This window comes from Adelges cooleyi, unplaced genomic scaffold (assembly GCF_023614345.1).
Source record: "Adelges cooleyi isolate 19-005CV unplaced genomic scaffold, UGA_ACOO_1.1 ACOO_flye_CR_arks_rails_tigmint_CR_PRNA_9, whole genome shotgun sequence".
NCBI lineage: Eukaryota > Metazoa > Arthropoda > Insecta > Hemiptera > Adelgidae > Adelges > Adelges cooleyi.
The window spans coordinates 14,562,405-14,587,204 of record NW_026096579.1 but is presented as its reverse complement, the minus strand read 5'-3'; the positions used below and the strand labels follow the sequence as shown (position 1 = coordinate 14,587,204).

Sequence of the window (24,800 nt, the reverse complement as noted above, 5' to 3'; positions counted from 1 at the left end):
ACATAAGTAGGTACATACATACAGAGCGCTCGTTGATCAATACCGCGACTTTCTAGCGTCCCTTTTTCCGCCGCCCTCGGCCGCACCCCGCACTATAAGCGTACTTAGGTGTATATACATGTATATAATATGTATTTTGTGTACATATAGAGCGTAGGGTACATGTGCGCGCATGTTATAACCCCGGTCGGCGCGCGGCACGCGATCCCTCGTTCCGCGCGGCGACGCCCCATTGGCGGGCGGCACCGCTCGTCCCACCACTTGACACGTGGTGGTGGTGGTGGTGGTGCCGGAAAATCGTCAAAGACACCCCCTTCGGTAAAGCGCGGACCGCATTATAATAAAAAAACACCACCGTGCCGCCGTATAGGGGTGGAAAAACTGTTCGGGTACCTTTACACACACACACATACACAGATACAAGTACACATTATGCGGGTTTATGGAAATTAAATTTACGACGGCGCCCGTACATATTGTACGGTGGCCGCCGCCTGTTAACCCCCCCCCCCCCCCGTCGCTTCAGCGCTTTGCCTTTTACACACCCCTATCCTCCAACCTCCAACCTCACCCCGCAAGCAAAAGTTCATATACAATCTCGATAATGGTCGGAACGCGCCGTCGCCGGTACGGACCCCATAACTCATACCGTGTCGCGCCGTCGTATTTTCCACAGGATAATTTTTACCTATATTAAGTTTTAAAGTATATAATATAATATATGTTTATAATATATAGTAATATACGCGTCGACCGGAACCGCCTTTAAAAATTATTCTGATTGCATTATCGCCACGTAAAAAATAGGTATAATATTATAAAACCCACGCTCACAGACTGCACGATGCCGTTAAAATATACACACGCCCCTAAATCCCAATTTCACATATTCAGCCGATTTCACCAACATTTGTTAAGGATTTAACTTATTGTTAATTATATTTAACAATTAGCAAGTGAAAATTAGGTTTCGTCGAGATTTGTTAGCCTTAACACGTTTGTTATAACGATTGTTATGTTAATCAGCCGAAATCAGCTCGTTAAAAAGTTAATTGGCATGTTAAAGTGCTATAGATCGAAATATACATTACTAATTGAAATTGTATTGTAAAATTATATTATTATCTCTTATCAATTATCACATCTCGTGATAACTAATGAGTCATGAGAACGTTGGAATCAAGGTAACCGCTTTGGTAACCCATCTAACATTTTGTTAACTTAACAAATAGAATTTAATAATGATAATGTTATTATGAAACTTGCTTAATTTAACCAAATGTTAAACTTAAATGAATTGTTAATTAACGTTGTGTTAAGAGTGTATTTAAAAATAGTTGGTAAAACCGGCTGATTTTATACTATTCCATATTATTAACTTATGTATGGGCGAGCCATACAGCTGGTATGATGCAAACCTGCAATAGATTAGTATGTCTAACATCTAATCTTACCATTACTTGGCTGACTAAGCAGCTTTGAGCCTTGTCGTGCATGCACAAGGTTAGATTCATGCGATCAAAGAGTTACTAAACATTCTGGACTCAAGTATGAAAAAAGTTTAAATTAATTGAATTTCTATTTTTTAAACATATCATTTTCTACTGATAACTGACAAGACGATTCGATGAGTATAATATATATGTACATATCCATGCAGTGAATATGGCTTGCGTGCAAGACTTGTATCATCACCAGCACTCATCAATGAGCCGTAGATAAATCACACATTTATTAACGTTGTATTTGAAATTTGGAAGTTTAAAATTTCCTATAAAAGTGACAATACGAGTAATTCACATATGTATAAACGCATTTGGCAATATATTATAATATCGTTGTACATAAACATTCGCGTGTCTGATATAATTTTACGGGCGAATTATTTATGATATTAATGACCTTCTGTGGGTATACATACATAACAGTATAGTGAACGTGAACGACCGGTTGTTTTTTTGGAATGGTCGTAAATCGTTATGAATCGTTTTCATACAATAATACACATAAGAGCTGTACGCATCTTCGGCAAGCCGAAAAATTCTCTATGTAGTCTATAACACATTGAATAGATAACAAGCATAGCTCAAAATCTTGTGGGGTCATTGCTAGGTTAGTATATTATAATATACTATGACCTAACCTCACCCTGTATTGTACTGCCTATGACAAATCGGCCTGAAATTTAACCATTCAATATATTTCTTAATAATTTCAGAACTTGGTGTATTTCAACGTCGTACAGCCCAGATGATGCTTGTTGTTTTAATGGAAACACAATCATTGGGAACAAGTATGTTCCCAGTTAAATCTGATGTTTTTAATTGTTATACCTACATTGAATTTTGGACAATAATATCTAATTACTACACAAAGGTTCATTAACATACGATTTCAATAAACCAAGCGGTGATTAATGTGCTCTGTGTGAGTATGTGTAATAAATATATAAAAACATTGTATGCCGTAAACGACGGTTTAAATGCTAACAAAGGAGTATCATAATTTATATTTTAGTGGCAATACATTATATTGACCGGATGATACAGTAAACATACATAACATGTGAATTAATCGCATCAATTTTTATAATAAAGTATTAAATACACGTGTCTTACTGATTATGGAATTTAATATTCATGTAAATATGCACTAACGAGTCTAAACTACTATTATTTCATTTCAGTATGTCAATAGTTTACAATAGGTAAGGCATTGTATCAAAGCGCGAGTAGAAAAGAAATTATTACACAACCCTGCGCGATTAATTGTCTTAATTATTTAACCAAATTTTAAAAACTATTTTTTTATCAGCACATATTTTTTACCAAGTAACGTTTTTTACATTCCCATATGCATATAATATATATTATAATTTATTTTTTTTTTATCTCGAGTTTATACATAATATAAAAAAAAACCACGGCAGTTCCAGGGCATATTATCGGTTCAGACTATCGGAATTGCGAAAAGCCAAGTATATAATAACTTTTTTTTTTTTTATTCTCACTCATTTATTTATATTGACTCGCACAACAACAGGAAACCTATACACAGGTAGGTGCCTGCCTATATAATAATATGTGCGAGTGCTTTCTTTTACACACAAACACACACAGATATATACGTATATTTTTTTTCAGAGATGAACTCTGCAGATAAAGTAATTACCGGGCAACACCTTTGCAGCAAGTGTTTGCCGTAATTGATTTAAGGCGTGTTTATCGCGCAATGCGTTACCGGCTGCTGCTGCTGTTGTGCTGAGCGCAAAAACTGGCTCTTGGTCGTGGCTTCGGGGGTATCGGTATCCGACATCTGGGGCTGTTCGGTCGAGGAGTAAAAAAAAAACATAAGAAAAAAATAATACAATCAAGAAGTACATAAGATAGACAGAGAGAAATACTTATATATATATATATATATATATATATATATACAAAGTGTATGCTCGCAGTTGGTTTTAAACGAGAATAATAGTAATAGTAATAATAAAACTAATATCTTCAATCGGCTGTGCGCGCACACACGGTAGCGAACGGGAGACCCTCTCGAAGGTAATAAATAATTGTCAATAATGTATTTTGTATATAAGTAAGTATATATTTTTTTTCAAAACGCGTTTCACCCCGCTATCGGATCAGTTCGCGCCCCGTTTTTCTTCGGTCCACACATGACTTGTGTGTATACTTAATCTAAATCTTCCCACGCATATAATAAAACACGGACACACGCTTTTGCCCATTTGCCTTTCCTGGTCCTCGTATACACCATCGTGCAAGCATATAGGTACGCTCCATACGAATCCTTGTGCAGTGAAACACGGTATTATAATATGGTAATAATGCACGTCTATCACACGGTACTGTTACCTAATACTAATACACTCCATTACTACGTGTACTTTTAAATATTTTTTAAATTTAAATGTTACAACAAGCATACATATTTATGCTTACCCATTCGTATCTAATGATTTCAACACAAAAGTAGGACAGCTAATTTAATCATCCTATTAAGGATGATCCAGGATCCTCCGTAAACAGTAATTGATAAGAAGATTGTTATCAGTGATAAGAAACACACTGATAACATTCGCTTGTTATTAGAAGTTCTTATGAAATGTATGAAATACTCGCTGATTATTAGCGCTTCTAGTAGTAAAATAAACTATATATTGCCCGGCAATATGATTATATTTTGTGTCTAGTATTGATAATAATAATTTATTAGGATAACAGTATACCATTAGGATAACAGTTCCCATAGCTGCAAACAAGATCTCGCTAGAGTACAGTGAATTTCATAAATTATTGATAAGAATCTTCGCAGCCGCAAAATTAGTCCTCGTCGCGTAACCATATTTTATCTATAATCGTGATTATACCCCATGGATATATATATATATATACATTTTTTAAAGCTTTTTTTCCCTTATTATTACCTTATCACTGATAACAGTCCTCTTATCAATTACTGTTTATGGAAACTCAGCTCAGTCCTAACTCCTACTCAGATATATAATACAGCTTTTAAAAATAAAAACAATGACAATAATTATTGTACAATTCAGTTATTTTTTCCTTTTGATCGGGATTTAGTGGCCTTTTTATATTTGATATTTTACTTAATTTGGAATTATAATATATGTTATATTACAGTTTTTGTGTTTTAAAAATGTGGAACGTGAGTTGGATAAGGTGGGGAAACAGACTATATCGTACAGCAGACTATAATATAATAGATGAAAAGCGCGTCCGCTCATGACTTCCAAGACGGTTTTTTACTTTGCCAAAAATGATGAACCTTTATCGTTTTGCTATCTAGTTTGGCTACCTAGGTATAACGTTCCGGGGTTAGGGCTTCGGGCCAACGATTTATGGCTGCCAATTACAATGTATAACGTGACGTGTATAGGCATATCATATTTATTTATTTATTTTTTTTTTTTTAAATGACGACGGATTCTGTTGACCACGGTCAAGGTCGCGTGTTCTACCTATTTTCGAAACGGTTAATGTCGCGTGTAAAGCGTTTTGGTCACGTCATGCGCGTCTGCGGCATCCGACAGACACGCAGAGCAGCCGCCGACACGAGACACGGCCGTCGCAGTTCAACTAGACTTAAAGCGTTAAGAAAAAATTACATAAACAAACAAATAAAAAACAAATCCCCCAAAAAAAACTCAAATTTTGTTAAAAAAAACACAAGACGCGTGACACTTACCTTGGAAATAGCTCTTGGTGCGCAGATAGCTAACCGACAACCGGAGTATGGACAGCCTGTCCAGTTTGGACAGGATGTTGTGCTCGAACGGCAACAGGTTGGCCAGCGTGTCCAGTTCGGCGTTCAGCCGTTCCCGGTGCCGTTTGCTGGGGTTGCTCTTGCCCACGCCGCCATCTTTTGGGGTGGCTTTTACACTGTAACAAACAAAACAGGGCACACACAATTCAGATCCAGGTTTAATTTTGTTTGGGTATAGACAATAGAAACAACATTACCTAATGATAAATAACAATAGACAATAGCTGTATAACAACGAGTCGAATAGATTAAGATATGCATAACTATGTATAACTGATTACAAAAAGGTTATAAAGCTACTGAAAAACAAATTTTAGGATCAATTAAGTACTATGATAATTCTAACCAAAGAAATGCAACACCTTGCATAACCCACAATGACTCTTCAACTGCTGAACCAATTTTTTTGTTTATAAATAAATTCAATAGGGTTCCCTCCATCTCCTTCTCTGTAAAATTAAAGGAAAACGCCCTCCGAGTTTATAGATTTTTCCACGGTAAGGTTAATATGTGTAACGGATTTACGCAGAAAGCACGTGAATTTTCATTGTTGTTGAACAAATATAGACTCGCTTTACATTACTTATATTATAATAGAAGAATGATTGTATTTGTAATACGCTGCATTTTTTTATGGGAATGTGTTGATAATTTTGCTGTTTTCCGAGTGCAACAATATTATTTGGACTTGACAACTCGGCTACGTTACGCAGTGAAATATTGTTATCATATTTAAACACCATATTAACTACAGAGATAGTTGACGATCGATAAAAAAAATTGTACTGCTTAAATAAATCATACAAGAAACGGATGAAATAATATGATCGCTATGAATTTACAATAAAATACACAAATACACCTATCTGTATATGGCTAAAAGCTTTATTATAATCAAATACTCAAAGTATATAAAGTCAATCCCCCAATAGTTAGTTAAACTAAAAGTTTTTTAGTTTTTTAATTGATTACTATTTATTAACAAAGGTGAAAAAGAATAATTTATTTTAAAACGTTATCAAGTCTAATGGGACTTACTATGGATTTAATTATATGTTTTTTTATAAATACCTAATATGTGTTAATTTAAACTAAGTGAATTTTATCGAAGCATAAATAACATTGTTAATATGAGTGATAAAGAAGTTTTGCTTTAGAACTATAAGGGACAAAAACAGCATAATATTGAACTCATTATGACATTGCTGTTTATATAAATAAAAATGCAAAGTGAACAACAATTCTTATAAAAAAATGTAATTTTAAAAGTATGTTGATTAAAAAAAATCGCAATGGAAATATCCTTGTGGGGGGGCATCATACTATACATAGACAGTGGACCAAATTGAATTCACTGTATACACGGTGCGGATAATAATACACGGAGAAAACGGCAGTCGCCTGGAGATCGACAGATGATTATAGGGTTAAGAGTAGGAAAACTACTGAATGTAAAAAATAATTAAAAAAAAAAAAATATTGTTTTATTCATCTTGCCACTCTAATGTGTTTGTAACTGTCGCCGGATCCGGACAAGTTACACAAACACACATGACGTATACAGGTTTGTCTTCCGTCTCGGCAATTAAACTGCAGTGGATTATACCCCCCAAACACAATATACACACAGGATAGGACACGTGTCTGGTAAGCGTTTTAACCCTTTTTCTCACCCGGCTTTTATTGCATGGATTTCCGTAGCCGACCAGACGATTAATTGCCACACGCGACACGGTAAGAGAAAAATGGCTTGGCCGTGTCAATACAATGCAACATAATACAGAAAATTGTGACAAAATCCGAAAACTGTCTGACACCCTTTGGAACGGTCGAATGTAATGGAAAGAGCCATATTAGACACACACTCGGACATCTCGGTGCTCTTAATAAACCAACCGAACCTATATAGGACGCAATTTAAATGAATTCCATTCAAAAAGAATTGGATGATAACTTTAAGATTTGACAGTATCTGAGCACAGTGAGACTTTAGAGTCTTCTTCTTCAGGTTCCTATCAGATTCCCATAATGTTGGCGACCATCATAGCAATTCCCACTTTGTCTGATGAGCTATTCCCAAACCAAGCTCTCAGATGTTGAAGCCATGATATTCTTCTTCTGCCTGGTCCTCTCTTTCCAAATATTTTCCTTGCACAATGCATTGAAGTATAGAATATCTGCTCTCATTTCTCATCATGTGTGCCGTGTATTGGAGCTTTCTGATCATAATGGTGCCAGTGTCTTTGTTCATTCTTCTGAGAACTTCCATGTTTGTAATCCGGGCAGTTATTCTTCTATACAACCACATCACAAATGCTTCTAATTTCTTTGTGATAACATCATTCGTAGAGATCAGGATCCACTCCATACAGTAGCACAGATAACACACAGCATCTTGAATGTCTGATTTTTGTCTCAAGAGAGAGGTGTTGTTCTCGCTTTTCTTAGTGTAGTGTAGTCAAACCATTCACTAAAAATCAAAGCGGTTTAATCTAAACTCTATCTCGACATGATGTATTTTGCTAATCCTTAGCACATTGGTTTCATTTCAATTCGAACAAACTTTTGAATTTGTTTTAATTTATTTATTGACACACACACACACACAGATCACGGTATAGGACACGTTCTGGTCGACAATAAAAAATAACAATTATAATAATTGCTGTCTGTTATTACCGTATAGATTCCATATACCTATTGCACAGCTCAGTTACAAAGTGCAAGTATATCCGTCACCGAAGAATATCCGGTCCGGGAAAACCGATGTGAAAAATCGACTATTAACCGCCCTATTATTATAATACCTAATAATAATAATATTATGGCGTTTGTGTAGAGAGCAATTATAAAAATAGCGATTTCGACGCGATAGGTGCAAAATTCTGTGAAATCAATTTATTTTACACAAACAGGTTCATATAGGTTGGTAGTATGTCGATCAGAAATGCCAACTGTCATAGTAGTTATGTATATTATATTCAAATATTATACATATGGTAATTCGCTGTAATGCTAAAATGACACACATGCCCGGTTGCACCGAACTTCTCGTCATCTATTGATAAATTATTTACCAGCCTAATAAACTAACTTTTGTTAAACTTTATCTTTTGTTAAATTAACATGTGTTAAATTTACGAGTGTTGTTCAATCGTTGTTTTATATTCAGGTTATTACCGTTTACCAGTTATCGAATAAATGGTATCAGCCGTAGGAATTAATACAGGGTCTAATCAATGATAAACTGATAACGTACATTTCCATTATCACCACATTAACGCAAAACATTGCTAACACAATTTAACTGTAGGTACATACATTTTTACACAGCGATAAATGACCCTGTAATTTAACTAGTGATAGAGTAAATTTTTAACAACAAATAAAATTTAAAACATGGTTTATGCAACAGAATTTATTTTAACTCCAATTAAACGAGTTTATCTCTGTGTAAATATTTGGTGCAACCCGGCAACAATATACGCAGCCTCTTGTATTTTGTAGGGCCGTTCAATTGCTTACGGTGCGATCGTGGCACTATACCTACTTTTATTATTATCATTACATTATTATTAACCGAGGAATTTTTTTTTTTGTTGTAATTTCTTGGACTCGACTTGGAAAAACGTCGGCGAATCGGAGAAAGGCCATAGCATCGCGCGACAGCGGACAACCGTATAATTTAAATGTATTTTAGACGTCTCCACCGGTCTGACCCCGGCAATTACCTTAAATTATCCCTGTCGTTGAGCGACCTCTATATTATATACCTACTGCTGCAACTATTGCTGTATAATATATGTATACAATATACTACACGGCACTACGGGTTTGTTCTCAATTTTGTTTTTTTCCCCCGTTCCTAGTTTATAGTTTGTTATTAAAAATCACTTTTGACGTTTCTTCAGCGCCACGTCGCGTCGTCCGTTCGTTCATTGCAATCGAGTATAGCATTTCTAAATAAGAAAAAATATAATATATAACCTTATAAAGTATATAATAGATGCCCTCTATCTTATACTGCAGTACAAAACGCCGTAATTATTATCATTATAACAGCACAAGTGTTCAATGTTCGTATACGCCGGACTTAACCCGGATGGCGGCCATTAGCGGCACAATTTAAATGCGAAAATTTCTGTGATGATAATATAATATGACACACACACACATCATGTCGGTCACTATTAGTATTACATAGCGCTTTGTATTGGTACCTATACCTACCTGTAATAATATGCAAACGTCTCCTCGATAATTATTTATTCATTATTATTATAATTGTATACCAGTGTTCAAAAAAAATGTAGGTACAAGCGTAACGACATGTTCAAGGAAATCGTGTTTTGCATAATATATTACATATAGGTATTATATTATTATATAGGCGCACAAAATCGCCATTGATGCGTACAGACACACATATTAGAGGTAGGTATAACAATTTAGTCGTTTCCTTGATTTGCCGTGGACAGTTTAATGCCGGGTCTCGGTTAGCAGTTAGGTATGATAACTATGCTATAATAATTAATAATTGTTCTGTAATACGGTGAAGACCGCCACCAAATGGTTTATATAGTAACAACTATAACAGACAGTTTGAATCGTTGGCGTCCGTGTCTACCACCTTATCCTATCCATTGACATCCAGTGACCGGATCTTATAAGTGTAGAGTTTGCTCAGAATATTATGTTATGTGAAAAGAAACTTATGTACTCTATTGCCGGCTGCATCAAATTTTTACACAGAGATAAACTCGTTTAACTGGAGTTAAAATAAATTCTGTTGCAACAACCATGTTTTAAATTTTAATTGTTGTTAAAAATTTACTCTATCACTAGTTGAATTACAGGGTCATTTATCGCTGTGTAAGAACTAAGAATGTATGTATAGTTAAATTTTGTTATCAATGTTTTGCTTTAAAGTGGTAATTATGGAAATGTGCGTTATCAGTTTATCATTGATTAGACCCTGTATGATAATAGTATTAACTCCTACTGCTAATACCATTTATTCGATAACCAGTATACTGGTAATAACCTGAATATAAAACAACGATTGAAAAACACTCGTAAATTTAACACATGTTAATTTAACAAAAGATAAAGTTTAACAAAAGTTAGTTTATTAGGCTGGTAAATAATTTACCTATAGATAACGACAAGTTTGGTGCAACTGGGCATGAATATATGTGTATTGGGAATCTTGGTATTAGATGATTTACATACATATAAATCAAACCGCTTGAAAATTACACACAACTATTTGACTGATGCCCAAAAAAATTAATTAATTTGTTGTATACATTTTAAAATCAAATTTGTTTTAGTTAGGTACCTACGTATGGGTGAACATGATTAATTGTTGGGGGAAAACAAAGGCAGGGGCGTATTTTCTTCAACCTCTAGGGAGGAGGGGGTGAATAGAAATTTTTTTTATACATTTGTATACAGACATAAATTTATCAGTTTATAAGACCTGTAATTTATTATTTAGTTTAACTACAGAACAAATGAAATCAAAAAGGACAGTAGCAATGGAAACAAAAACGTGGCAGCCATGTTCTGAACTTGCCATAATCATAAAAAAAATATATAATAATAATGTATAGATACATAAAACTCTACTGATAAACATTTGAGAAGATGGCCGCTACGGTTTTGTGTGATAAGTATATCTATATCAGTGCCGAAATCAAATATACCAGACCAAAATATAAACCATAAGAAAATGTGCCACTTGTGTTTAAAGATCTCGGTTACTGGGTGGGTAGGTAAAATAAAAAAATATATATAACCGGCGAAGGTTTCCTTTTGTATATTTATTTTGCAACAACAGTAAGTTTTATCTAGATAGGTGTTATCGTTGATTATAAATAATGTATATATTGAATGAGACCGTATGGAATAATAATAATAATTGTAATATACATAAATTAAACGCTATACGATCCTATGTGTGCAAATATCAACGGAATCTATACTTTGAATCGCATAAATTAAAATACTATCCGAACGACGAATTAATTGGCCAACCGAGTATTATTATTATTATTTTTTTTTAATTATATACATAACAAAATTGGCATATAGACGATTGCCGGCTGATTAAATGCAAATCAGTACCTATGTGCGTGTGCAAGGGGAACTTTTCGAGAACCAAATACATACAATACAAATCGCATTATGTGATCTATTATCTCACACCTCACGTTCTCAATAGTACTACCTACTACTACGTTAAATGTATCACACCCGGTATATACATAATAATATAATTAATAAAATAATTTTTTTTTTTTTTAATGAGATAATAATATGCTTTATTTCATACAATATTTTTCTCAAGTACAAAATTAAGTTATCAAGAATTTAATTTTGTACAATAATGTACACACAAATGTGTGCATTGAACGTTTCAAAAAAAAATTTATACCGAAAACTGTTTTTTTAGCTGAAAATTAATTAAAAAACTTACAGTCACACTAACTGTAAGTGTATGCCCAATTTTTTATTTTATTTTTTTTTTTAATGGTAAAACACGGCTACAAATAGCCGTATCAAATCAACACAAAGTAATCGCACGTCGGACACAGATTGGGGGGGGTAGGATGGAGGGTTAGGGGGCTCACGCGGCGTGAGTCGTAAATCCATCCCCGCATACATGCACACGTGCCTCATGGCTGGCCGCAGCGGACTTAACTCATTGCGGTCCGACCGGTAGGAATTGACCACTGCGGATCATTACTTTTGCAGCAAAGGACGACGGCGGCCGCTTAGGGTGCGGCGTGGTGGCGGATCGCGTGATGGACAAACATTACATTACCGGTGTCCGGATCTACCGTGTGTGTGCAATGTGTGTTGTTGTTGTTGTTCTTGTTGTATACGCGGCTGTTACGATCGGGGCCCATATAATATAGAAAAGTTACTGTAACATAATCTCCGGTAATGGAGCAAACTACTATATATATATGTGTGTAATAATAATAATATATAAATACACACACACGTCAGTGACGTCATACTGCGCTAGTGTATACGAAATGCATCAATTACACACACACAGAAAACGCGAGCGGCGCATATATATACATGTAATGTGTGTTATTATAATGTATATTATTCTATATGCGGTACACCGCTACCACCCCCGAGGAGGGGCGCTTATATCCGATTTGTATCAATCAGCGAAAACAACGTAGGTACGACCATAATTTATAGTGTGTATATATATATATATATATGTGTACATAAAAAAAAACTGTGCGCTATGTCTATACAACTCGCCTATAATAGCGTCGTTTTAAGACCCTTTTACCGAAGCCGGAAGCTAACAGCTGCGCTCGGCGCGCCGACAAATTACCAGAGTGTAACCGGTGGTTATATTCGTTTAATATACCTAACCTTTATATGGTAATATATGAGTGTTAAAAATCACCTTTTGCCGTTTCGCCGGCGTCTCTTGGTCGCGTACACCGTGCTCAACGGGTTGACGGGCTGGACGGGCGTGGGTAGAACGGCGGCGCCGGTGGATTGACCACCGCGCAAGTGACCGCCGGCCTGCGACAGCGGCAGCGACGTCGGCGGCGGCGGTACTAGCTGGTGGTGCTGCACGTGGTTGTTGTTCTGGTGGTGTTCGATCAACGGCTGGTGATACGGTGTTGGGGGGGCGCCGCATGGCCCCGTCCCCGTGACGTACTCCGTTTTGGGGGCGCCTCAAGCAAACCGTCGCGCGGACGCCACGCGCCCATAGTCAATGTATCGGCACAGGCCGACAGACATAATGGCTTCCGGTCGCCGAATACTGCAAAAACAATAATGGCACATAAGAACACACAAATCAACGATGATAACGATTTTTTCTAAGTAGATTGTTCAAAAGCTAAAAGATTATTCGTGCTAAGAGCCTAAGTAGTACAACTATTGTTTTTATTTTTATTTTTATTTTGCATACTACCATTCACAAACCATTATAGTTAATGCATCAATGTGCACTAGAATATACTTGTACTCGACTAAAATTCTCAATAATCCTAACTAGAACAAATATAATATACTATAGCTTCTAGTGTCCGAAACGCGGATGGTAACTTCAAAAATAATAACTTATTTTATTATTTAATTTTTTTCATTGCCCTTAAATGTATTTAATTTTAATTGTATTTTAATCTACCTATCGAACACGAATAGAATATAATTCAGAAAAATATAATAGAAACCAGTGCTAGGAATAAACCTCTGGCGGTAAACCCCTAAAAAGGTTGGTAAGAATTTGGCGCTTGACCTTTTAACTAAGGTAACTAGGTTTTTATTCTTTTAAACCCGATTAATAATTTTACATGAAATTTTACACTTAAATTTATATTCAAGGGTCAAGATTGTGATACCTATATTATATAAAGACTTTTGATAGGGAATAAAGGGTTGCATGTCAAAATCAAAATAAACTATTATAGGATCGTGAAGTGGACACCTAACTATATACATATTGATTACACGAATAATAAGTAATTTGGCCTTCGTCTAATAATTGTGTATGGTCAAGATTGTTTTTATCTTTAAAACCAAACAAAACAAACAAGTTTATATTTATTTTATTTATTAAAAAAAACAATGTAAAAGACTCAAAAGACTTAAAACACATCTATGGTGATTATAGATAAAAAAGAAAAATGCTCCCAAATTAGGTGTGTTTTGCTAAAGTTTAATATGTTTTTTTTACAAAAAAAAACAAGCAATTGCACTGATGTCGAATTATACCTATTTTCTAGAGTGTACTATTAGAATTTTCATTATTTAAAAATGCTTTGGGAAATTTCGAAACAGATCTGTATTATTATATGTTTTCCCATTAGCACTTATGATCAGCTTAGATCATTGGTAGGTATCTATAGGTATTGTGACTTGTGTTAGTCTGATACTGTTTCTTATCGGTTCAAATCCAATAAAAGATTCATATTGTACATGTTATTGCATGTTGGTAAAACTTATTTTACATTTATTATCATTTATACTAGGCTATAATATATTATGATAGATACAGCGGTACCTCAGATCTTGCATAGTTTAAAGTATGTATTAATTAACAAATAATTTGTGTAATCGTCCAAACTGAAAAAAATTAGCTCATAAAATTATAATTAAGAGGCATCTTGTCAATTTTTAATGACCATATGATTATATATGATTAACACTAACTTAACATAACTGTATGTATAGCTTTATATCTCCATATTGTAACTTAAAAACATTTAACAAAACAGTAGGTGTGACGAAGGTATCAGATGTTTACAAATAAAACAATTTTAACGTAGTTTTGTCCAAGTTAGCCAAAACTAATAATATATATTATAATTTCTCAGATTTGGGTCGGATAAATATTTATAATGCTTTTTTTCTATAAATCTCGTATCGGATATTCAGTAGCCATATATCATAAATAAAAATCTAATATTTAGTATTTATTGTAGTTAATTATTGTTTTATGGATGAACATACAAACATCTACATTGGAATAAGGAATTGAATATGATGTATATATTTTTTTATTTCATCTAATCGTGTGATCACGTTTAACATAATATTATCTATGTAAATAAAGTGTGTACAATATAATATATAGGTAATGTTTTGTATATGGCTATACCTCTACTATATACACTCTGTGATGTAAACTCTATGGTGTATTCGTCAGTTGCGCCGATTTGGCTGTGTGAATGCACGTATTGCGTGCAACACTCATTTATTATAATAATACCTATATAATATAGTATACTGTCAAACAACACAAATTAATAACCTCAATTCGCGGTAAGTATTTTGCATTTCGACCATATTATATACAGACACACAATGGCTACATGTAAAACATACCTATATATTATCATAATAATATTAAAAAAGCTAAAAAACACACTCGAGTACTTAACAATTGACACGAATATAATAACAATATATAGTAAAACGCGCGCAGATTACATCAGTATTATAGGTACAAGTATACATAGTATACCTCTATAGTTTTTTTATAAGCTGTCTATTAGACAGTGTCTATGATATAATATTATGTTGTTCAAGTATATAGGTACAATTAGTATTATTGTTAATGCCCAGCGATCCATTCGCAATAAGTATATAATATATTATAATAACGGATATTAGCCTAGATGTCTCGCGTTGTCAGATTTCACAATTTTTGGACTGAGTGGTCCTGAACTTAACAAACCGCTAATCAACCTTTTGTAGTGTATTATTATTATTTCAAAATTTAAATTAGGTTTATATATATAGGATAGCTGATAAAAGGTATTGGTTTTATAATAATGTCAAAAGTAGAATATTAGTCAACTCCTATTGTGGTTGAAAGTGTTTTGGTTTTTTTTTTTATTACTCTTTAGGTTCAATTTTGGGATATTTTATAAGAGCTGAAAATTAGCCTAAACATATAGGACGTCTAACATAAAGATACTTATAACATGTGTAAAAAAAAAAAACTGTAATAAAAATTGTTTTTTATAACCTTCTTTCATAAATGCTAAATTATATAGGACTAGTTGAGAGGTCTGACAATCATGGACGCTGGACTCAACTTTGCTAACTTCTTCTGTACTGATTGTGTAATTATTTACTTAGAAAATATATTATCATCTTAAAGTATATTAAAATTGTATTAGAAAATGTACATTTAAATTACTAATAATCGTTTAATAGTGCATAATATTTTAATGAAGAGTGGAACAACTATAAAATGGAACGAATGAGCGATTCTATTTAAACTTGAACAGGCAATTTGCGTTGAATGGCTCAAACCACATTGCAGAGTATTAATTATGTGATTTGAGAAAGCTGTATAAGAGGGCAAAGCCCTTCTAACAAGCGCCGAATTCATTTACTTTACTTTGAATAGGATGATTTTTAAATTTTACTAATAGTTTTTAATTAAGTAAGTACTGATATTTACAATAATTGATATACTGAACCATTAAACCGACCAAGTTCTACCAAAATTTTAAATGATTATTATGGCCACAACAGATAAAAAATGATAATTAAAGATATATAAACCATAAGATGTAGACGCCATGGTAGTGCCAGATTAATAAAAAATAAATTATCAATAAATACTTATTATTGCTATATGTTTGCTTTAATATATAATATAAATGTACCAATAACGTAGGTACCTATAAAGTTGTATTATTTTTAAATATAATGCGGAATGCCGTTTGAAATCTTCAGTTATAGTAAACATGAAAAACAAGGTAATAGTTTCATTTCTATTATCATTAGGTATTGTAAAACAATGCTATTAGTATGAATTATTGTAATTGTTTATGATGTGAAACTGAAGGTAAAAAATTGCTTAGAGATTATAAATGGTTGATATTATTATTATTTATTTTTTTATTCGTATGACAATAAATAAATAAATAATATCAACAATCCGTAGGTAAACCGAGTTTGAACTTTAAACATTTTTATTTTTTTTTTAGTTTTCAAAAAATGACTCCAAAGCAACGGATGAGGATAGCCAATGAAAAAGCTAGGAAAAACATCACACACCGAGGAAATGTACCAAAATCGACCAAGACGGAGAATGACAAGACACCTGCAGTTGGTCCGTGGCTTTTGGCGTTATTTGTTTTTGTCGTTTGTGGCTCTGTGATAGCCGAACTCATTCAAAGTATAAGAAGAGCACAAACACCAGTCGTTTAAGATGAAATTTATGTATCTCTGATCCTACCACTCCCATCTGTCTTTACCCATCTGTCTTTAATAACGTTCAGATGTATTTTTGGGGGGAGGTTTTATCTACATAATATTATGTAAATTAACTGCATAGTATTTTGCTATATATATTATGTTAGAGTATTGCATCCTATTTCACCGATTTGATTTTAATATAATTTTTAAAACGATTTCATATACTCTGTAGGTACGTCATTTGGATTTAATACACGTGTGACCGGTGACGTCATACCGTGTGCAATGCATTTAATAAAATTCCGCTTAAGATTATGTAGGTATAGTGTTTTACCTACACCTCATATTACATTTCAACTATATTGGTTTACTAACTAAAATAAATCATGTAACTTTTTAAACAAATTGAAATGTCACTCGAAATATCTACTTTTATATTTTTAATTTCACTAGATTCGTATAACGTAAACAAAGAAATGTGTTCGTTGCAACGGAAGAAATTATATTTTTGGCAATATCGAAAAAAAATTGCCACTATAGTTGTATTGATACAATGAAAAAAAAATAGTTAAAGTCATACCTATAGAGATACTAGTACGGGACAATCACAATTTTTAAAATTTACTTTACTAAATACATTATGTATTTTTCACCAACCTAAAAACTCTTGTAAAACGTTTTTACTGAATCTACGATTGAAGAGTAGTATATATAATGTATATATATATATATATATATATGACTTGTATTTAGTGGGTAGGTATTTACATAGAAATGAAAAGAAAACCTGATGACAGAATCCAATTTACTTATTAATATTATAAGATTATAATATGTTTGTACATGTTTAAAAACCGCTATCTGTGCTTAATACTTACTTTTAAACTAGGTAAACCATCCAATTTTGATGTTTGTATGTATATATTGCATACAGGCTGCGTTTGTGACTTGACGCACAGTAAAAAGTAAATAATAACTTTAAATTTAAATTAAAACCAACGAATTATTGCACTATTTATGTATGGAAAAATTGTAAAGTAAAAACCTACAAAAAAACATAATATAATACATGTAAATTTTTTTACACACTCCTCGAAACCACCCCCCCGTAGAAAAAGGTAGAGCCCGTGCCTGTTTACCAACTCGCGGGTGCCAAACGAGCGAAAACCGCGTGCATACAGTGTGTGCGACAATGCCAGCGCGCGCGAATCACCACTCCCGGAGACGGCACGACCAGGCGCACTATACAAACGCACCGTTACTGCGGTCGCTGCGTGCCGGTGCGCGGGCGGCGGCGGCCACCGTGCCACCGTCCGACTCTGCGGCGTAGTCGCCTTCACCCCTCCTCTTCCGTCCGACCCGGCAGACGGCGAACGCGCCCTACTCCGCTACGTTTGCCCCCTACTGCCCTCCGCGCATCCCCCTAGTGGCCGCCGCCGGCGCTCTCTATTCCACTTGGATTGGCGACGGGCGGCCAACCAATGGCGGTCCGACCGCAACAATGGCTGACGGTGTCCCGTGGGAGAGAGTCGGTACAGCGTAGTAGTCGACGCCGACCAGCGATTACCGAAATTGCACACACACACACAACATATTATTTTAACTATACTGCGTGTATACAGGATGTTTCCAAATTAAACAATACCTAAAACTAATCGAAACAACCTAACCAATTCTATCTTATCAGTGTAAGGCTGCAAGCCTGCAAACGCTTTGTTTATTTAAGAATATACCCGTTGGCATTTTACACCTACCAACCTATTACAGCTCAACTTTCGTATCATTTATATCTTTATATAATAAAAGTAGTCTAGGAGTACTTGTGACAATAACAATATAAACATATGCGTTTAGAACCTGAAGACACAGTGGCGTACGTTTGGTAGATAGAGAAACGTTTGGAACTTTGCACTATGCCTAACCTAAAACGACAAAAATTAAAACATTTTTAAGCAAATACTTTTATAGAGCTTTTTTTTTTTTTAATTCATTATTTGCAGATTATCGGTACCTTCTCTGTAAAGCCAACGAACAAACGAGTGGTATACTTGTCGATAAAATGTATTAAACCATATGAGGTGTACACAGTGGTCTAGAATCCAAAAATCAAGCGATTACTATTTAATACTTTTTTTTTTGTAGAGTTGAATTTCATAAAAAAAAACCATAATTAATAATGATTGTTTTAAAATGTTTTTTTACCTGAAAAAAAGAGGGGAAGGGGGTAACAATATATTATAATTAACCATTGGATAAGATATGCTATAATGGTACATAACTTTTCTTAAATATTTTTTTTATACCTTAAAATTTGATTGAATATAAAGGTAAAAATAACAGTAGCGGTGATCTCTCAACTTTAACCCAGCAGTTAGAGTAGCAAGAAAAATGTTAAAAATCAAAACTAGATATTTTTATATACTACAGTACTTAGTTAACAACTGCTAAAAAAATTAGGTCTCTATGATAGTAAACTGTATAAAATATAACGTTGTAGAAGCTGATGAATGAATTTTCGGATAGGTAGGTAACTATATATACATCTATTTGGTCCCGAATCTTAGGTGTCTTGGACGGAAACAAATTAAAAAGACCATATTTCGTTTTGTCCGGTTAGAACAATTATTTTGTTTAGTTTTGAATTCGCGTGATGCGTGCGTGTCCGAAAAGTATTACTTACACAACACATGACAAACGGTCAAACGCCACTGCAGAGAACATGAACGTTGTTATACACTAGTAATATAATAATTGTGTTATAAGACACACAATCCTAATCCTCGGCCGGAAAACAATTTAAAATTCACGTGAGAGTATATAATATAAGGGCTGTTATGTATTTCTATAGTCAAGCTGGAAGTCGCAATTTCAACCCCAAAGAACAAGATTGTTGGTTCAATCTATCGAATATTATCATGTAGAAATGTTGTAAAGGCGTTCAAGTCTGGTTTACTGAATTTTATTTTATCTTTGCTTAACCTACCTATATCATTTCATCAAACAGTATAATTGCATATGTCTTCGGTTTATATTCACTGACATATTAAAATGCACGTAGGTATATCACACAAAGTAGGTATACCTACGTCACTATTTATACAAAAAAAGCACTTTTATATAGATGGCACAATTCTATAAGCATTGAATTATTACAATAAATTTACAAAACACCTTTTAGAGTTTACACAGGTTTGGCGTGTAGGTAGAATTTATTTCACGGATTAAAATTAAATTGCAACTATTTGGTTTGATTGTAGGCCAAGCATTTCTATATAATTTTTGCATGACATTTCACTGTCATGCTTAAACTAAATAGTCATAATAGTTCATCGGCACTCCAAATTGAAGTTAATAGCATAAAAAACGCTGTTATAAAATATATATACATTATATTATACAATAACATATAAACCTACCGTTTCTAATTATTTTTACCTTTGATAATTTAAACTATACCGAAAACCGAACCGAAAAACATTTTAAAAATTAAGCTGTCTATTAGTCAACATATTATGTAAATCAACGCGGTGGCTTGTTTGAAATAAACAAAATGTCTTAGCTGAGAAGGTATTGTTAATGTGATTTCATTTTTTTTTGTCGACCCACGAGGTATTTTTAACCGCTGAACCAATTTATATAAATGAGAAAACCGTACCTAAAGTTTACCCTTTCCCGTTAAAAATGGAGAAAAACACATAATAAATGACATATTTTTCAACTTTGAGTATTCCAATTATTACATTAATTCAGTCAAAACTTTCAATGTTAAAAAAAGATTTTTTTAATACACAATTAATAGGAAGAAACAGTAAAATTTAAATTGAATCATTTATATGACGTGTAGGTATATTATACTAAATTATCTTAAATATTTTGTAATAATTTTTTTCTTATTTAATAAAATATTTAGATTACTTAGTTTATAATTGTAATATAGTTTGAATATAAGTAATAAAAGTAATCATAAGTTATTATTATTAGTTGTAATATAAGTTACACAATAAAAATAATCTACAGTATTAGTAATTTTAATGGTCTTAGACCGTTCAGGGTCTGGTTAGCGACGCATATATTACTACATATATAAATCAATAGGCATTTGTAGATATAGATAATTACCTAAATGTTGACTGTTTTATCATACTATTGGATAAGATGTCAGAAATCTTTAATATATACATTTTTAATAATATTGTTATTATAATTCTTCAAAGTTGTATCTAAGAAAATTCTTACATAATATATAATTAGAAATCAGTTGTCAAATATCGTATCAGTATAATTTTGATAACCTTAAAAGTAAATAATTCTTGACGTTTAAAATGTTTGCAAACGTTGGGATTTCCTCCAACTTGATATTCAGCTGAATATTAAATTTTCGCCTTTAAAATATCTGAATAGTCTCTAAAACGTTTTAGTGTTTTATTTTTTATATATATTACTTAGGAATTTCATTTGTTTTAAATTTTGAGATGGTGTGGAGATATCAGCACCCCTTGCCTGAGTATATTATGGAATTCTCGTTAATGTTTATAAAATACAATTCAATTTATTTTTAGTTAATCGTAAATTCTGCTAATAAAAACCATCTTCAAGAACATATATTATTTATTATGAATTTGTTTGATTTAAATCGTTCACTATTTACAAGTTGTACGATTAGGTATATGGTTTTGCTAATACCTATTCAAAAACTTTTTTAACATATATTTTGTTTTTATGAACTTTTTTGTAAAACAACTATCATATTAAAACTGATATACCTAATTGTGCAAGCAAATATATTAAAATATTTATTTAGTAGTAGCGGTTAACTGTAAAATATATAGTACATTATTTACTTTTATATAATATGTATTAACAAACAAAAAACAAAAAAATAACAATTCGACCTAGATCATTATTTATAACTTACCTATTTGACAAATTTGAACTAAACCGCTTTAGACATTTTCTTCACTTAAACTATACACCCAACCATTAAGTATACAATAATATATTATTATCTTTTACACAGTTTTAGCTGATTCCCCTTTACATCGACATAACTTTTTCCATTCTCAATTTGCTCTCAAATATATTATTTAATATATTTTTACTTCCTTTTCGAGATCAATACCTATCGTTCGCACGTTCACTCATTGAATAATATACTTGTTTACTAATACTTAACCGTGTATATAGGTACTGTTTTTGACTGCGGTATGTTTTACTGTAAATCGTGATGTCACCGCTTTTTAATAAACGATAATGATCAGCGTTGATAGGCACCCGCTGAGATGTTTCAAAAGAAATAGCCAAATCTTTTTTTCCTATTCCACGTTTAGTTAATAGGTGAACATGACGGTATTATAGTGAACAAGAAATAGATTATTCGGAAATCAGAAACGGACAAACTCTATAATATGATGTTATCATGGGTTGTAAAGGTGTAGGTATAATAATTCCAGTGTACTTAATGTGCATTATTTTCTAAATTAAAACATGTGATAACATAATAATGTAGTATTAAACTGTTGGTATAGCCGTGTGGTTTCTTTCCTTAAAATGTAGACAACAAAAATATAAAATAAACATTTACATTTATTGTTGTGATGATAATAGGTAGGTAATTTGTAACGTATGCATAAATTCTCAACGTCAGACAAAATCGCACGATCCGACTTCTTTCAACAGCGGATAGATACATGTGATAATTATTATTATATATAATATATGTTTATATTATAAACTCTCGTGGTAATATTATAATATATACACTCCAAAAAAAACGGCCCCGGCAATAGGTACCTATAGTGCATTACACACTCACAGTTATCGCGGGAATCCGGCCAACACCCCCAACTGCGAGCACCCTGTGGATTATCAGCGCCGTAGGTGTTCTGGCCACAAATCAAATAATTATGCTAGTATTCTGCATCCGTCGTAGGACATAAGTCCAAAACGGTCATGTTTTTAATGTTTTTTTAATCTACCACAATAATAATCAAAATCAAAATCGAATGTGCAGCGTAATAATGTTTTTGTATAATATACAATACAGTTTTATTGTGCAAAAAAATAAAAATGATTCAGTGCCTAATTATAACATTAAAATAGGTACGCACCTAACTTAACCTAACCTACCCTACCCTCCCCCCCCCCAAATTCGACATTATGTTCAAAGATGATAATCATTCTAATATTTTCAGGTGAAGTAATTATAATTGTAAACGTGAAATGTAAATGCAATTTTTTTCTAATGAAATATTTTATAATTTAATATTATCATTAATCGTCATCGTCGTTTCATAATAAAACAATTATTCGATTAAACCAAACTATTTTCAATTACTGTGAAAAGTCACATTTCCATTGGATCCATTCAGTCCAATTACTTAACTGTAGAGCTGGTTATTGCTGCCCCCGTTAGTTGTTGGGTCGGTGTATATCTAATATAATATTTCTTTTCAAAATGTCAATTATATAACAAAAAAAAAATAGCTTTTTTTTGCACAATTTTATGGGATGTCTTCAAACTTGCTGGTTTCTGCTTGCTATTGACAACTGTACAAAACTTCTATCAAGTCTCTTTTAAGTCGGATACTTCAATATCGGGTTAGAGAGTTCATATACCTATGTATTGGTGGTCAACATTTTTGTATTTTTTTTATTTAGAATTAAGTGAATAACGGGTATGGGAGGGGAAGCACCATACAAATTAAGACTTTACCGCTATTATCAAAGTAGTTAAATATTCAAAATGTGTACCAATGTCCAATAGTAAAACCTTGTTATGTATAAAAACTTGTTTATGGCCTTGTGTGGCTTAACCTTACAGTATATAGTATTATCTTATTATAATAATATGTAAGTATTAAACAAACTATTTATAGTATTGGCGCCGAATATAATATATTATACCTGCAAGTTTAATAACCCGTCACCGCGGGGAGATCTAGTCTGGCAAAGGTGGTTAGACGGTGTTGTTTTCGCGCCCTCAATGACAGCAGCTCTGTGATCTTAATTTAATAATTTTTTAATTTATACCTACCAATTATTATAGCCTTATACCTACCTATAAGCTGCGTTAATCGAATACCTATACTCGACTTTGGACGACCGCCAAACTATATAATGTGTCCACGCACACGGGCGACATGTGGAACACAATAATATAATAATTATAGTGATTTTTGTACACAAAGAAATACGTTTAATAATTAAAACTTGCTTTTGTAGGTATATCATATTGTAGATGTGGTGCATATAGTAGGTATATTATATTATGAGGAAGCGCTGTTGGTGCCCAAGTACGACCAGAGGAACCCGGTTTTATACTACAATAACATCTTTATGTGTAATTTATAAAATATCAAAAGCCATGTTCAATATATAATATTAAATCGTAATGTTATTGACGCTATAAATCTCGCCAACACTCGTATATCACTGAAGCAGTGGGGTTGGACGTCATATGTGTGTTTATATTGTACCTAATACTCGTTTATAATGTATATATATACTTTATAGATTTTTTTTTAAACAAACACTAAATTATCGCTAAAGATATAAAACTATGTTATATGTTATACCTAACCGACTTACCTTACAAAGTATATAAAGTAAAAAGAAATATAATAATTATTATATATTATAAAAAAACGTATATTGTGTATTCCTCAGCTTAGTCTTGAACTCGAAATCGTTGCACACAGCCACAAGTGGGAATATGTCAGCTCGTTTCGATGGGAAATTTATATTCATACAATAAATAACCGACCACTGGGCGAACTTTCAAGTATTATAATATT

General features: G+C 33.0%; 2 protein-coding genes across 4 annotated transcripts in view; one reads left to right on the top strand and one right to left on the bottom strand.

Annotated features, from left to right (window-relative positions):
- Nucleotides 1-13,015, bottom strand: part of LOC126846218 (aryl hydrocarbon receptor protein 1) — a 37,571-nt gene extending 24,556 nt beyond the window's left edge. For 2 of the 3 annotated variants that reach the window (XM_050585471.1, XM_050585472.1), the window contains exon 1: nt 5,224-5,338. The gene's annotated coding sequence lies outside the window, so the exon portion shown is untranslated. Of the gene's footprint in view, nt 1-5,223; nt 5,418-12,742 lie in introns of those variants that run through there. The other variant, XM_050585473.1, reaches the window with a different exon arrangement.
- Nucleotides 13,016-16,542: 3,527 nt separating this feature from the next.
- On the top strand, nt 16,543-17,019 carry LOC126846301 (stress-associated endoplasmic reticulum protein 2-like). The gene is made up of 2 exons (XM_050585606.1): nt 16,543-16,565; nt 16,797-17,019. The coding sequence occupies exon 2, from the start codon at nt 16,807-16,809 to the stop codon at nt 17,017-17,019; it is 213 nt and encodes a 70-aa protein (XP_050441563.1). The 5' UTR covers nt 16,543-16,565; nt 16,797-16,806.
- Nucleotides 17,020-24,800: the final 7,781 nt, after the last annotated feature.